Source organism: Scleropages formosus, chromosome 21, assembly GCF_900964775.1.
Source record: "Scleropages formosus chromosome 21, fSclFor1.1, whole genome shotgun sequence".
NCBI classification, from domain to species: domain Eukaryota; kingdom Metazoa; phylum Chordata; class Actinopteri; order Osteoglossiformes; family Osteoglossidae; genus Scleropages; species Scleropages formosus.
The window spans coordinates 17464090-17477354 of NC_041826.1; the positions used below are offsets into that span (position 1 = coordinate 17464090).

Below are 13265 nucleotides of genomic sequence, written 5' to 3' on the forward strand. Positions count from 1 at the left end.
GAAGCCCCTTGAACCAGTCTAATGAAAAGCTTCCTGCACTTAGATACATGTTCAATGCAAATTATTTTTGGCTTGATAAGTGTCCTGGATTGTTCTGTGTAACTAGCACAAGTACCTTTCCTAGACAACTTTATCCTACAAAAATGCTTTTAATATTAATGCTCACTGAAAGTTACAAGAGTACAGTGAACACAATATGGACTATGTGAAAAGCTCAGATGGACATCAGTGTCTCCCTGGTGGAGCCTCCTTGTGGGTTTTCAGCCCCAGCAGCTCGGTCTGCAGTTCTCCAGGTTGTGGTGGAACTTCAGGGATTGTCTGAACAAACATTTTAAAAGGGTAGAAGGCAAACGTACTCCAATACATGATCATATTGCAAAGACAAGCGCATCGTGTGTATGCTCTCAAAGCGGGCATAAAAGATGCAGGAAGGCACGCAGGCCAGGGCTCTGATCGGCGATCTCCTACCAGATCGGGTCTGTAGTAGCGATGGACCACTTCAGCTCCCGCAAACATGGCCAGCAAACTAGCTCCGAGCATCCTCAGGTAGCGCGGCCACGACACACCAGCAGGCATCTTCTCCCGGAACCAGCTGCTCCACTGCTGCCCGGCGTCGCTCTACAGCTACGTACTGACCTGGGAGTGAGAGCAACTGGTGAGCGCTGGCACGGCGTGGAAAAGCCTGTTCTTTGCAGAGCACGTTGCCCCAAGACGTAGTGAAGACAAAACTCTGTTGTGCGGCTTAAGATCGAACATAAAATTACCGGGCAACGGCCGAATAATGTAAAGTTAAACAAGTGAGACATGGCATCATGGTGAGGTAATTAACGTCGAACATCATTTACTGACGTGACGTCCGGTCCGTTTTCACAGATAAACTTACGAGCCACACAAAGAAGCGCATAACGCCTCGACATCCACATACTTACACTTTTTCGAGAAACGTGGTTCAAAGAATAAAGTAAGCTATCGGTCGCTGACTGACATCTGTCATCGCTGACTTTCAAACTCATTTAAACCGTTTAATGACCTGTGAGGCACTCGGTGTGTCTCTGAAAATCCGCTCCCCCTGACAGCGCGACCCAAAACTTTAGTTCCGCCCTCAGGAAAATATTAAGGCTTATTTTTCAGAGCTCACAAAACTTTTCACATTTGCTTTCAGATATTGACTAGCTACTATAATATATTCATGTATGTATATATGTATATCAATGCCAAAAGTCAAAATCTGTAATGTATTAAATATTAGGAACCGTCCTCTGACATATGACCCGTGCGAGGGGAGAGAGAAAAGGTACACAAACAAGAGGGGGGGGGTCATATAGATCTGACATGGCATCGGCCTCTTAAATATATTAGACATAAGTCTTCAACCTTCATATGTGACTTTTTTGGTGAAAAATAATGATGACTGTAATGACTTGGTCACCTATGAGCCTGCGAGGTACTGGGTACGAAACGAGGTACGTTAATGCGGTTCACCCACGGTTGAAAAGTGGTATTTCCCGGTGTCTCGGATTACAGTCTCACCGCCTCCGTCCGGCGATTGTCACTGACGCTTCGTGTCTCTGTACTTATTGAGGGTTTTGTTTGTTTAACGTCGCAGCTGCGCTCGCCGTTAATGGTTCCGGCCGTTTTTTTTTTTTTTTTTTTCCTGTCTTCGACTGCGCCGAGTGTGTTTCATAAGTGTGTTTTCTCCATCTGCTCTGTTCGCGTCCTGCTGCTATTCGCTGCGAGCGGCGGTGCGCATTGTGATTGTCAGTGTGTCGGGTGGCTCCGACTGCCGTTGATCCACGGAGAAAAATCTGGCATTTCGTGCAAGATCATGTGGCTTTTAAACAAATTCTAGCTAGTTTTGTGTTTTTTGAACGTCGTAGCGGTCGGATACTCACAGTCACTCAGTGTCGTTAATAATAATAATCATACCACCAGAGAACAAAAGGACGATATATATAATTACACGGTACCACAATCCAGACCAGAGCTGCTGTGTCCTAATCTGTTTTCGGTGAATCCCATGTAAAGATGGAAGAAAATTTTTACTCAGCTCTGACGGTCCCTACGGACTATCTTCAACACTGGTGAGTCCTCTGGGTGCCATAGACATGATAGTGCTTAGCCTGACCTTAAGTTATGGTGATGATGGGTTCGAATCCCTCCTCCTGCTGTGGTTCCCTTGATCAGTCTATTTACATTGAATAGATGCAGCAAGAATTATTTCCTGTTTCAATGGGTAAATCATTGTAAAGCTTATTATCAGACATTTCCTTTTGGTATTAATAAACTCAGTGCCCTTTATTGCCAGTATATGCTGGAATTGGTTGTGCTTTGGTGCCAAACATGAAATACAACACAATAACAAAACATGAAATTATACATATAAAAGTTGCTTCATAATTCATTCTTTTTATGTTATCCAGGGTAAAAGTGTCAGATTATTATTATTATTATTATTATTATTATTATTATTATTATTAATAATAATAATAGTACTAGTAATTTTAGTTTATCAAATCTGAAGCATTTCTGTTTCCTCCCTATTTTCATTTTGGAAGTTGTGATAGTAAGTATTTTACGGTTTTTATTATTTATCTCCTAAGTAAGCATGCCTCTAGAAGTAAATTAATAGAAAATTAACTCAAGAAGGCACCTTCTATCTTTTGTTTCTACTTTATCTTAACCATTGTCCTTCCAGAATGAATGGTTATAACTCCAAGCCTGTGGCTGTCAGCTCTTTTTCTCTCTTTAAACTTCAGTGTGGGGCTACAGCTTTTCTTGTCTCCTTTTGAGTTCAGGTACCAGTCCAACCAGCATGTGCAGGCACTCCAGGCCACTCAGTACCAGCAGATGCCCAGCATGGCTCATTTTATGGAGGGCTCCTTGGAGGACAGGGTGATGACGGAATTGGCTGTCCACCAGGACTCCCCCGCCCATCGAGAACCCTCTTTCGGCTCTGAGCTCCCGGTCTACCAGGAGTCCGCTTTCAGCTGCGAGCCCGCTGCCCACAATCAACCTTCTTTCAGCTGCGAGCCTCCTCTGCACCAAGAGTCCCCAGTCTACCAGGAGCCTACAGTTGCCGTCTCAGTGCAAAGTACGTTCCAACATGGCACCCCGCAAGGTGACCGCTCACACAACACCTGACCAAGTGGAAGGTAAATGGTTCCTTACTCAGTCCTGTGAGTGCAGTGAACCTCAGCTCCAGTCATCAGGAGCTGAAAAAGAGATGGTTTTGTAATCGGTGTGTAATATGCAGTCACTCCTAAGTGTGTACAAACACCGGTATTTTCCCTGTGTCTAGCCTGAGGTGAAATAGAATCGCAGACTTTTAAAAAAAAAAAAAAAAAAAAAAAAAAAAAAAAAAAATGTGTGATCTTGGAGTCTGGACTCTGCATGTTTTTTTTTTTTTTTTTTTTGGTGTGGGAGAAGGAAGCTGAGACCTGGAAGTTCCCAGGTTTTTGTTGGTGAAAAAGAATAAGCATTGTCGACCTGGCTCTTCTCCCACCATCCAGCTCCCACGAAAGGAAAGAGAGGAAGGCCTCCCAATAAGCCCAAAGACAGCAACCAAGAAGAGGTTGAGGAGGGTTTAAAAAAGGTCAAGAGAAAAGTGGACCGCTTCAATGGCATGTCAGTGGATGAAGTCATGGCCAAAACCCTTCCTGATGTTCTTGCCTATAACCTGGACATTTTGATTGTGAGTTAGCATTACACTTGTAAATAAACGTGTTCTGACATCTGAGCTTTTCCCATTATGTTTTCTAGTTAAAGAAATTAAAAAAAAAAAAAAAAAAAAAATTAAATGCTTTCATTCAAGTTTTAATTTTTGTACTACTCCTTAGTAGGTTGATAATTAAACTGTTGTATTTCAGATTGGAATTAACCCCGGACTGATGTCAGCCTATATAGGACATCATTACCCAAATCCAGGAAACCATTTTTGTAAGTAGCCTTTCTTTCGTATTAATTGCAATATGTATAAAAACCACTTTTGTGTCATCTCTGTACTAATGGTGACAAAAAGTGATTTGATTAACTTGTTTTGCTCACTTTTACACCTTGAATGGCCAGCCACACACAGCCATTCACTCATTCATGTAGTATGAGCAAATTGGCATCATCAGTCCACCTGATCTGCATGTCATCGGACTGTGGGAGGAAACCAGAGTATCGAGAGTAAACCCACACAGGCACAGGGAGATCGGGCATAGGTTGGAATCCGAGGTAGTCTGTGTGGACTTTGCCAGAACAGCCCAGGCGCTCTGAAGCAGCACTGCTACCCATCATGCCACCTTGCCACTTAATTTATGTTAACCTGTGAAAGCTCATTATTCATTTCAGGGAAGTGCCTCTTCATGGCAGGATTAACAGATGAACAGCTCAATTACATGCATGACCAGATTCTGCCTGAGAAATACGGTATAGGATTCACAAACATGGTGGAAAGGACCACACCAGGAAGTAAAGATCTGTCAAGGTAAGAAGGGTTTGCAGCAGCTCCAAAACTATATATATATATATATATATATATATATATATATATATATATATATATATATATATATATAATATTTTTTTTAAATAATTGCTCAATTACTTAATTACTAGGTATATGGTCTGAAGTGAAATGGCAAAAAGCTTCCAACTGTATACAAATTTGTTTTCATACAGCAAGGAATTTCGAGAAGGAGGAAGGCTTTTGGTAGAAAAGCTGAAGAAATACAGACCATTAATAGCTGTATTCAATGGAAAATGTAAGACCTGACATTTTAAAGATATCTTAATGCTTATTTTTTCACTTTTTCCCTGATGTTGGTTAACTTCTCTGATGGATTCAGCATACAAGCTGTGAAGTGTAATTTTAATGTAAACGATATATTCATTTGTCTTTTTTCAGGTATTTATGAGATATTCAGCAAAGAGGTCTTTGGAATTAAGACAAAGACCCTTGAGTTTGGATTACAGCCTCACAAGGTGCCAGGGACAGACACTGTAAGAAACTGGTTTGCCACAATTATGGAACTTTAGTTAGGCTTTTTGGTTCTGGGAAAGTACTCTTAATGTGTACAAATGCACTTTAATATGACTATCTGTAATTTTAGTTTGGACTTGCAGCATGGTCTGAACCTGTTGAAGTGACCAAAGGAAAAATAGTTGTCATTCTGTGCTGCAGACAAATACAAATAAGCAAGCAATGATATTCACGTGATTGGTCACTTATTCATTTTAGCATGTCTACAATAAACACACAGACCCTGCCAGCTACAAGGATACCTGCAGAAAGCGGAGCAGAGTGCTGAGTGAAGGTGTCTTCTCACCTGTGTTCCCCTTTACAGGTGTGCTACCTGATGCCCTCCTCGAGTGCTCGCTGTGCCCAGTTCCCACGTGCCCAGGATAAAGTGCACTTCTACATCAAGCTGAAGGAGCTACGGAACCAGCTAAGAGGCGTGGTTCGGAACCCAGATGTTCTGGAGACAAAGTACACATTTGACCTCAACTTAGCCAAAGGTATGAGCGCAGCAAGAAGTTTTTCAAAAAATGAGCTGTCAGACAGCAGAGACCTCCCTTTAGTGTTCAGGATGTTTGAGATATTTTTGTCGTCTTTTCCCCTTTGTAGAGGATGCAAAGAGAATGGCAATCAAGGAGGAACAGTATGACCCGGGTTACGAGGATTTCTCTGGAGCGTATGGAGAATTAGGACCTGGAGCTGGGCAAAGCAAAAGCCGTGGTAATGTCAGTCTTGCTGTGGCTCATTATGAAGGAGTAGCTGCTTACCATAAAAAAGAAAATGCACAGTCTGTTCTTTCCCTTATTTGAATGGTTAAACTATACTTGCATTGCATTTAACAACTTTTTTTTTTTTTTTTTCTCTTCTCCCCCCAACAGCTTGTAATGGAATTGCACCCTCAGCAGTTATGGGCCAAAATATGGAGGGTCAGTGGAATATGCAGCCAAATCAGATACGAGCTCAACAACATCAGTAGTGTAATGTTCCACAAGCTGCCCCTTTCACTGCCCTGTACCAGTGTAACTGTCTGTCTGCCCACAGCCCCACCTGGACAGCCACTGACGATGGATTCCCGTTTTTGCAATCCTTCCTGAACTTGAACGCACAAACAAGTAGAGCAGGGGCAATGTTTCAAACTCAGCTGCAGTTTGAGGGAACAAAAAAAAAAAAAAATCAAGTAGGACACTATTTAAAGATGCTGGAAGATATTTATTTCCATTTTTAATGAGTAGTTAATGTAATTCATATCTCAAAATAATTTACAGGAATGTTTTGTATTATGCTGCAATTCAATGGCATGGTTTTACTTTTGGAGATGTAACAGTTCTGGACATTTATTTTTTTACTTATTTTCACAGCTACATTAAATCAGGGATTCACAAAGAAACTTGATGATCTGAAGGAAAACTCCCTCTAATTCCTTTTTCGAATAGCGTCACTTTTGTTACATGTTGTAAGTTTATGCTGTGTTTGGTAGGGCGTTGAATGCTTCAGTGAGGAAAACAACCTGCATGTTCTTCTGGTGATGCTGCACGTGCTACTGGCGCACAGTGAGAGCAAACATGTCTGTTAGCGACCAAGAGTAACTTTGTCATCACTGTGAAATGCCAAGGACAGCAAAGTGCGTGTTAAATATTGTTACTCTTTGTTTTCACGATGTATAAAAAAAACTGGGGAAAATGGTATTTCCTTTTCTGTTTTCAATGAAGATAGGAAATTTTTTTTTTTTTTTTGTTTCTGTTTTGTTCCATCGTCCATCACACCATGTTTTTATGAGCTCCAAAATTTGAAATTGCCTCATGTTGGCACAGTATTTGCATATTTTATATGGGTGAAATGGTACGACAAAATCACATTTATTAAATGTACTTACGAATTGAAGTGTATGTACCGGTACTGTACAGCTGTTAAATTGGTATTGAGGTGCATGTGCTTGTTACTCTGTGATGTTTTAACTTTACAGTAATTACCGTGGTAGAAATTGCACAGACCTGTGCAGTCGGCCTTAACACTTTTGCAATCTGTTTGTGTCCTTTAATGCAATGTTTTTTTTGTTTTGTTTTGTTTTTACTGAAAATACAGTTGTTATAAAGGCTGTATGTTGGTTAACTTGTAAGTGTGGTTAAATTATTTCAAATAAACATTTAGTCCCAAATTTGTCTCTTACACCCACCTGTTTGTGTGTGTGTGTGTAGTTTATGAGGTGACATCAGTGTCTGAGGACTGAAATGGCTTCTCGTTTTTACTTCACACTCGGCGTACGGCGACTACCTCAGCGTTAACTTAAATAGGAAAGGACAGAATTCACATACACCGAAAGCTACCATTTGTAAACTCCAGCTTTTCCACTCTATTCAGAGCTTTAATCTTTAAAGGACCGTCTTCTGAAAGTTCTTCTCTTTCCGTGCCGCTTGAGGGCCGCAGTCTACGTGTCCCGTGAGCCAATGGCAGGAAGCGCTCACGTTCAAACGTCTGAAGAGGCAAAACCATCATTCAGGAAGGGGAGAGCACTTCTCTTATCAGTATTTTGTCCCGATTTGGGAAATCTTAGTCTACCTATTGGAGTATTTAACGTTAAGCTTGAAAATTTAAGGAAAAAAGTGACAAATATTAATAACGATTTTGCACTGAAGGGTATTTCAACAGAAATGTGCAGTGAAGCAACCCCCGCGTCCGTTTCGCCTTTGGTACAGTCTGATGTCAGAGTTCGCTCACTGATCGGGGTTTAAACCTACCCTTTGTTTTCTATGTCTTTCACCCTCTGTTGCTGTAGAAAATCTATTTCCTTCTTTTAATGCACCAGACTGATTTCCGCTAGTGTTTGTAACAGGTGAGTTCTGTCTGTTACGACCGTTCACGTTGTGTTTAAGGAAAAGAAATGTTGAAAAGGTCGATGTGTTTGGTAGCTGCCCGCTCCTGCCGGGTTTCAGTCAGTCAGTGTGGTGAAAGGCTCGAACTGGGCCTCATCATGGTAATACGTTAACTTAATTCGCTTAAAACTCTTAAACACCCATTATTTTAATGCATTACTCAGACAAAATCCTTCGCTTTGCTTGTTCAGCTGTTCGCTGACGACAGTCTAGTATGTTTTTCCGCTCTGGCGTTACTTAACCTGTTACCATATATATAATTGCTGTGTTAATTTAGTTTTTTCTTACTCTCTTGTTTATTTAATTCTTGTCGTGTTTTTCCGTTGTCAGTAATAGAATAGAATGGAATGAAATAAGGTCGAGAGGACCTCAGCCAGTGTGAGACACCTGAGTGAATTGGCATGTGATGGTGATGGTTGTGGCTTTTTTGTGTCAAATCCAAACGCATATTATTGATCTATTTAAGTACATCCACCATAAGATGGAAGAAAACCAGTTTGCGTCTTTGAGGAAAGCTGCGGATTGTCCTCCACGCTGGTGAGTGTCCCTGAGCGACGGGCCCCCCGTTCCCTCATCGGTGGCTTCATCCTTCGCCTGGAGAAACGCCGCTTTCCCCACCACACCTGCGCTCAGCCTCGGGATTTCTCGCCATCTTCCGCATCTTCTGGACAACTAAGCTCTAGAGTAACATCAGCTTCTTCTTTGCTGTTTCACGTCCTCTTTTTCCCTCCGGAACGAGTCGTTGCTCCATCCTGAGATGACTCGGGATGCTGCCTCTGAATTTTGCATTCGAAATAAATGTATGGTGTTTAAATTGTATTTTTTTGTACAGGTTCCCTTCTATCCAGCACATGCAGGCTCTCCAGGCTCATTACCAGCAGATGGCTAGCATCGCTCCGATTGTGTCTGGGCCGATGGAGCAGAGGATGGCGGGAGAGCAGCCAGCGCACCAGGAGCCCCGTGTCCAAGAGGACGTAGCCGCCCCAGCCCCGGCGAAAGGTAAACTCGTACCTTCGTCATAATGACAAGCAACTGGCCGCACCTGTTAGGTGGCTGCTGAACTGAACGGTTCAGTAGATGTGCTGTGCCAGGTGAGCTGCTGTGACCAAGCTCAAGGGGTGCAAGGTTCTTTGTCAAGGAAGTCTCATCAATCATTTGTAAACAAATGCATTCTAGGATTAGTCTAGTTCATTGTGTAGTTTTTCACTAAAGGAGTGCGGTGGGGTTTTTTTTCCCCCACCCCCTCCCAGCTCCGGCTAAGGGGAAGCGAGGAAGGCCTGCAAACAAGGAACCCAAGTCTGAGGGGGAGCCTGAACCCAAGGTCAAAGCAGGACCCAAGCCCAAGGCAGCTCCTAAAGCTAAAACAGAACCTAAAGGCAAACCAGGCCCCAAGCCGAAGAAGGCCAAGGAGGACGCGAGCAGTGGAAAGCAGGAGAAGATTGACGAGGCTTTCAAGAAGGTCAAGAGGAAAGTGGACCGCTTTAACGGCATGACTGAAGCTGAAGTCATGACCAAAACCCTGCCTGACATCCTCACATACAACCTGGATTTTGTGATTGTAAGTTAAGCACTTCAGTATACAATTACTCAGTAAGCTGTGTCAGAAAGTCAAGGTCGGAATTGATTTTTAACTCTTTGGAGCAATGGACCTGAAATCGTCAGTTTTTGTACTCTCACAAAAATGTGAGTAGATATTTCTGTGACATAATCTATTTCAGATAGGAATCAACCCAGGTCTGATGGCAGCCTACATTGGCCGATGGTTTCCTGGTCCAGGAAACCATTTTTGTAAGTGGCTGTGTGTTTTTGAACACCATAACCCGTTCACGCGGGAACTTGTGAAAATGAGTATTTTTCCTGTTGGAAATTTTCTTCCTTATAGAAAATAACATGACTGCTCAGGTGCACCGGGGTATTTTGCATATACTGAGTTTTAAGTTTAGGCACTGTACCCTTACCAGTTCATTTTCAGCTATCATAATGTTAGGCTACATATCTAGTTGCTGCTGTGAAGTGCTTTTCCACATGTGTTATGAGATTTTAAAGAGCTCTTGAACTGGACTGAAAGAATGACTGTTTTTCCATTTCAGGGAAATGTCTGTTCATGTCTGGTATTAGTGAAGTACAGCTCAACCACATGGATGATCAGATGCTACCTGAAAAGTATGGAATAGGGTTTACAAACATGGTGCAGAGGGCCACACCAGGAAGCAAAGATCTGACAAGGTATGGACTGGGTGGACTTCTTAATGCACCACAGGTGGTTTGTGGGACAGCTGGTAGCATAGTGGTTAGAGCGGCTCCCTTTGGAGCCAAAAGTTGCAGGTTTGATCCCCACCTCTGGCTGTAGTACCTTTGAGTAAGGTACTTACTTTAAATTGCTCTAGTAAAATTACCCAGCTGTATAAATGGGTAAATAATTGTACGTACCATCACGTTGTAAGTCGCTTTGGAGAAAAGCATCAGCTAAATGAATAAATGTAAATGTGTTGGTGTGACTGTATTTGACTAGGAGACTGCTGTTGTACTAAATTTAATCATTTCATAATTCACAGTAAAGAGTTGCGTGAAGGGGGCAAAATTCTTGTGGAAAAACTGAAGAAATACAAACCACTCATAGCTGTCTTCAATGGGAAGTGTAAGTGTGCTCTCTTGAAAAATGGCCATTTTCAAAATGGCTCATCTCAGAACAGTTAATTTATTAGATAATTACAAAGTAATTAGTACTGGGTAGTGTTCTGCTTTCATCACCACTTTCCAGTATATTAGTATAACTCCTAAACTTCTCCTTTCCTCTTCAGGTATCTATGAAATGTTCTGTAGGGAAATCTTTGGGTCCAAACCAAAGAATCTTGAATTTGGCTTGCAGCCTCTGAAGGCTCCAGACACCGAAACGGTAACACACCTCATCTGTTGCAAAGATAGCACTCTGCTGAGACATGTAATTCTGTAGACTTTCTAAAGATTTACTTATGTAAAAGTGGGTGAAGGTCCAAGCCATTCTCAGAGGCAAGTGCCGGTATTGAAATGGTTCCATACAGCAGTGCCTGATCTGTCCTGAACATTTCTTTTTTCAAGGCTTGGGTTTCTGCAGGCCGTTCCTTTCAGTTGTTTGTTTGTTTGTTTGTTTATTACTGTACGAACAATGTTTTGTATTGTGTTGTTAAAAAAGAATGTGACCAGGATCGAGGTTCCATTTGGTGGTGGACACCGGGATTCTTATATCCTCCTCTCCCTCTTGCAGCTACTCTATCTGATGCCTTCATCAAGCGCTCGCTGTGCGCAGTTCCCACGTGCCCAGGACAAGGTGCACTACTACATCAAACTGAAGGAGTTGAGGGACCAAATCAAGGGTGTGGTTCGCAGCCAGGACATAGAAGAAGTTCGGTACACCTTTGATTTGGGCATGGCTAAAGGTAAGTTTTGTCCATATCCAAACTATTCTCCATACGCCTAACTATCCAGTAATACAGTTATTTCTCAAGCATTGATACACACAATGTGTTTTAAGCTGAAAAGCACTTGGAGATCATTCCATGTGGAAATTTTTACTTATTTTTTTCTATTATCTTTTCAGAGGAGGCCAAAAAGATGGCAATCAAGGAGGAGCAGTACGACCCAGGGTACGAGGCAGCATACGGTGGGGCGTACGGAGAGCCGGGGCCTGATCCAGAACAGAGCAATGGCCACTGCAGCTTTGCCTCCGCTGCAGGGAGCGGTGAGTCCATGTTGACAGTGCCACTTTGTTTCCAGTCCCCCAATTCCCCTGCTTTCTACGTGCTCTATTCTGCAGAGCTATGGAAATGCAGAATATTGTATTTATTGTGAAAAGTGGAGTCCTTCACCTGGCTGGGTAAGGAATTACTTGGAGCTTAAGCCATACAACATTAAAATCATACATGAAATTAATACGAATGAAAGCGCAGAACCTACATGGTCAGTTTAGCTTGGTGAGTTGAGATGTTCATTGACCAGCTGTGTACTGTGTATTTGGTGTTTAAATTAATTGTAACACTTATTCACCTACAGATATATCCAGCAAGGATGCTGGGACCGCAACAACAGTGGGTCAGGTCCTAGATGGCCAGTGGATGATGCAGTCATTTGCAGATCAGATCCCTGACATCGGTGGCAACAGTAATAGTGGGTGCGGCGGTACATAACCTCAAACAAGAGCAGAGGTTTTTTTTTTTTTTTTAATTTTTTTTAAAGGTATCTGGGGTGCAGGTAGAGGATAAGTACTGTTGTGAAAGCAGTAATTTCCAAGGTGCTGCACATCTCCTCAGTTTAAAATGTTCAGCTAGTTCACACTACTGGACAGACTGGTTCTTTCTAGTGCTTAAATCTGAGGAGGTTATTTCCTGTTTCAACCCCCCCAGTGAAGTTAGTGCTTCAGTCCTATTGGTCACTTCAGATGGTAATTTGTGAGTTTTTTTAAATAACTAGTAACATTTATATATTGTTAGTTTTATTTTTCAGTGTCAGCTTTTAGAGAAATGGAACATTTTACAAAAAAGTGGGATTTCATTTTACAGTGAAAAATTAAGTATGACCTGACTCCTCACTTAAAATGACTTTACCTTTCAGGTTTGTCTTTAAATCAAGATGAATCAGGGATTTATGGTTATACTTGATTGTCATTTTTTTAAAAGTAAGGATATCCACTCTGTGATGGACAGAGGCCTCTTTTTAAAACTTTGTTTTCCTTGTACTGCATGAGTGATGCAGTAACTTACTGGTTGCATGCGTTAACACTTTTTAGTGTTAAGTAACTTTTAGTCTAGTATTTTCACCCTGGCCTACTACAGGCATTGTACCAGTGGGGCAATGCAGATATGAACTAGAACCTGTGGCTATTATGCTGCAATGCACTTGGTAAAACTTTCCTCTTGGTCAAGGTTTTTTTTTTTTTTTTTTTTTTGGTAATTATTGTAGTTCACTGGATGAGAAAAACAACTAAGGAAATAATAGGTTCACAAGTAGGTTCTTTAAATACGTATGATCACAGTTAACTAAATCCAACATGTCACACGTCAAGGGAGAACTGTGATGGGCATGTTAGTTGGTCAACACATGAATGGATCCCTGTCCATTCACCTTGTCTGCTGCAAAATAGAATGGTGCTGCATTACTAATAGTCTGAAGCTATTCTCTCATAGCATCACTGACCAAATACTGTGCCTGTTTCGGGAGAGTGTCTTGCAAGATGCTCTGTAATGAGCAACTCATTCTGAGGGTCTGTGAAATGGGTTAAGTCTTGATGGTGAGGGGGGGGTTCAACAAATCAGCACAACAGTGCTATGTTTACAGTTTACATTCTGTGCTCTCAGCTGTCATTGTACAATATACTTCATGGGTGGCCACAGTTGAAAACTGCCTTTGTTTTACTTTGG

The 13265-nt window shown here is 41.8% G+C and overlaps 3 protein-coding genes across 4 annotated transcripts; 2 read left to right on the forward strand and 1 right to left on the reverse strand.

Annotated features, from left to right (window-relative positions):
• Positions 1-31: 31 nt before the first annotated feature.
• On the reverse strand, positions 32-1056 carry uqcc6 (ubiquinol-cytochrome c reductase complex assembly factor 6). Of its 2 annotated transcripts, none has more exons than XM_018729944.2 (3): positions 930-1056; positions 469-636; positions 32-318 (listed from the first exon to the last, which is right to left on the reverse strand). In XM_018729944.2, the coding sequence occupies exons 2-3, from the start codon at positions 574-576 to the stop codon at positions 226-228; spliced, it is 201 nt and encodes a 66-aa protein (XP_018585460.1). In that variant the 5' UTR covers positions 577-636; positions 930-1056; the 3' UTR covers positions 32-225. The 2 variants fall into 2 exon arrangements, with proteins under 2 accessions (XP_018585460.1, XP_018585461.1); XM_018729945.2 differs by lacking the exon at positions 930-1056 and adding an exon at positions 765-915.
• Positions 1057-1493: 437 nt separating this feature from the next.
• LOC108920957 (G/T mismatch-specific thymine DNA glycosylase-like) lies at positions 1494-7171 on the forward strand. Its single transcript, XM_018730104.2, has 10 exons — positions 1494-2081; positions 2796-3091; positions 3510-3691; positions 3867-3936; positions 4336-4471; positions 4666-4748; positions 4892-4986; positions 5331-5502; positions 5612-5722; positions 5881-7171. Exons 1-10 carry the CDS (start codon positions 2026-2028, stop codon positions 5976-5978), a joined length of 1299 nt encoding a protein of 432 aa, XP_018585620.2. The 5' UTR covers positions 1494-2025; the 3' UTR covers positions 5979-7171.
• A 538-nt stretch (positions 7172-7709) lies between these two features.
• On the forward strand, positions 7710-12352 carry LOC108920955 (G/T mismatch-specific thymine DNA glycosylase-like). The gene is made up of 11 exons (XM_018730103.1): positions 7710-7832; positions 8339-8409; positions 8705-8871; positions 9123-9430; positions 9591-9660; positions 9963-10098; positions 10428-10510; positions 10674-10768; positions 11117-11288; positions 11450-11590; positions 11902-12352. Exons 2-11 carry the CDS (start codon positions 8354-8356, stop codon positions 12033-12035), a joined length of 1362 nt encoding a protein of 453 aa, XP_018585619.1. The 5' UTR covers positions 7710-7832; positions 8339-8353; the 3' UTR covers positions 12036-12352.
• Positions 12353-13265: the final 913 nt, after the last annotated feature.

What these genes read in the sequence shown, in the direction of transcription:
- LOC108920955 (XM_018730103.1), top strand. Translation starts at nt 8,354, where the DNA reads ATGGAAGAAAACCAGTTTGCGTCTTTGAGGAAAGCTGCGGATTGTCCT. An exon ending in ACAACCTGGATTTTGTGATT is followed by an intron (nt 9,431 to 9,590) that starts GTAAGTTAAGCA and finishes AATCTATTTCAG; the next exon opens with ATAGGAATCAACCCAGGTCT. An exon ending in TGATTTGGGCATGGCTAAAG is followed by an intron (nt 11,289 to 11,449) that starts GTAAGTTTTGTC and finishes TTATCTTTTCAG; the next exon opens with AGGAGGCCAAAAAGATGGCA.
- LOC108920957 (XM_018730104.2), top strand. Translation starts at nt 2,026, where the DNA reads ATGGAAGAAAATTTTTACTCAGCTCTGACGGTCCCTACGGACTATCTT. An exon ending in ACGGACTATCTTCAACACTG is followed by an intron (nt 2,082 to 2,795) that starts GTGAGTCCTCTG and finishes TTTTGAGTTCAG; the next exon opens with GTACCAGTCCAACCAGCATG. An exon ending in TGACCTCAACTTAGCCAAAG is followed by an intron (nt 5,503 to 5,611) that starts GTATGAGCGCAG and finishes TCCCCTTTGTAG; the next exon opens with AGGATGCAAAGAGAATGGCA.
- uqcc6 (XM_018729944.2), bottom strand. Translation starts at nt 576, where the DNA reads ATGCCTGCTGGTGTGTCGTGGCCGCGCTACCTGAGGATGCTCGGAGCT. An exon ending in GCTACTACAGACCCGATCTG is followed by an intron (nt 319 to 468) that starts GTAGGAGATCGC and finishes ATGTTTGTTCAG; the next exon opens with ACAATCCCTGAAGTTCCACC.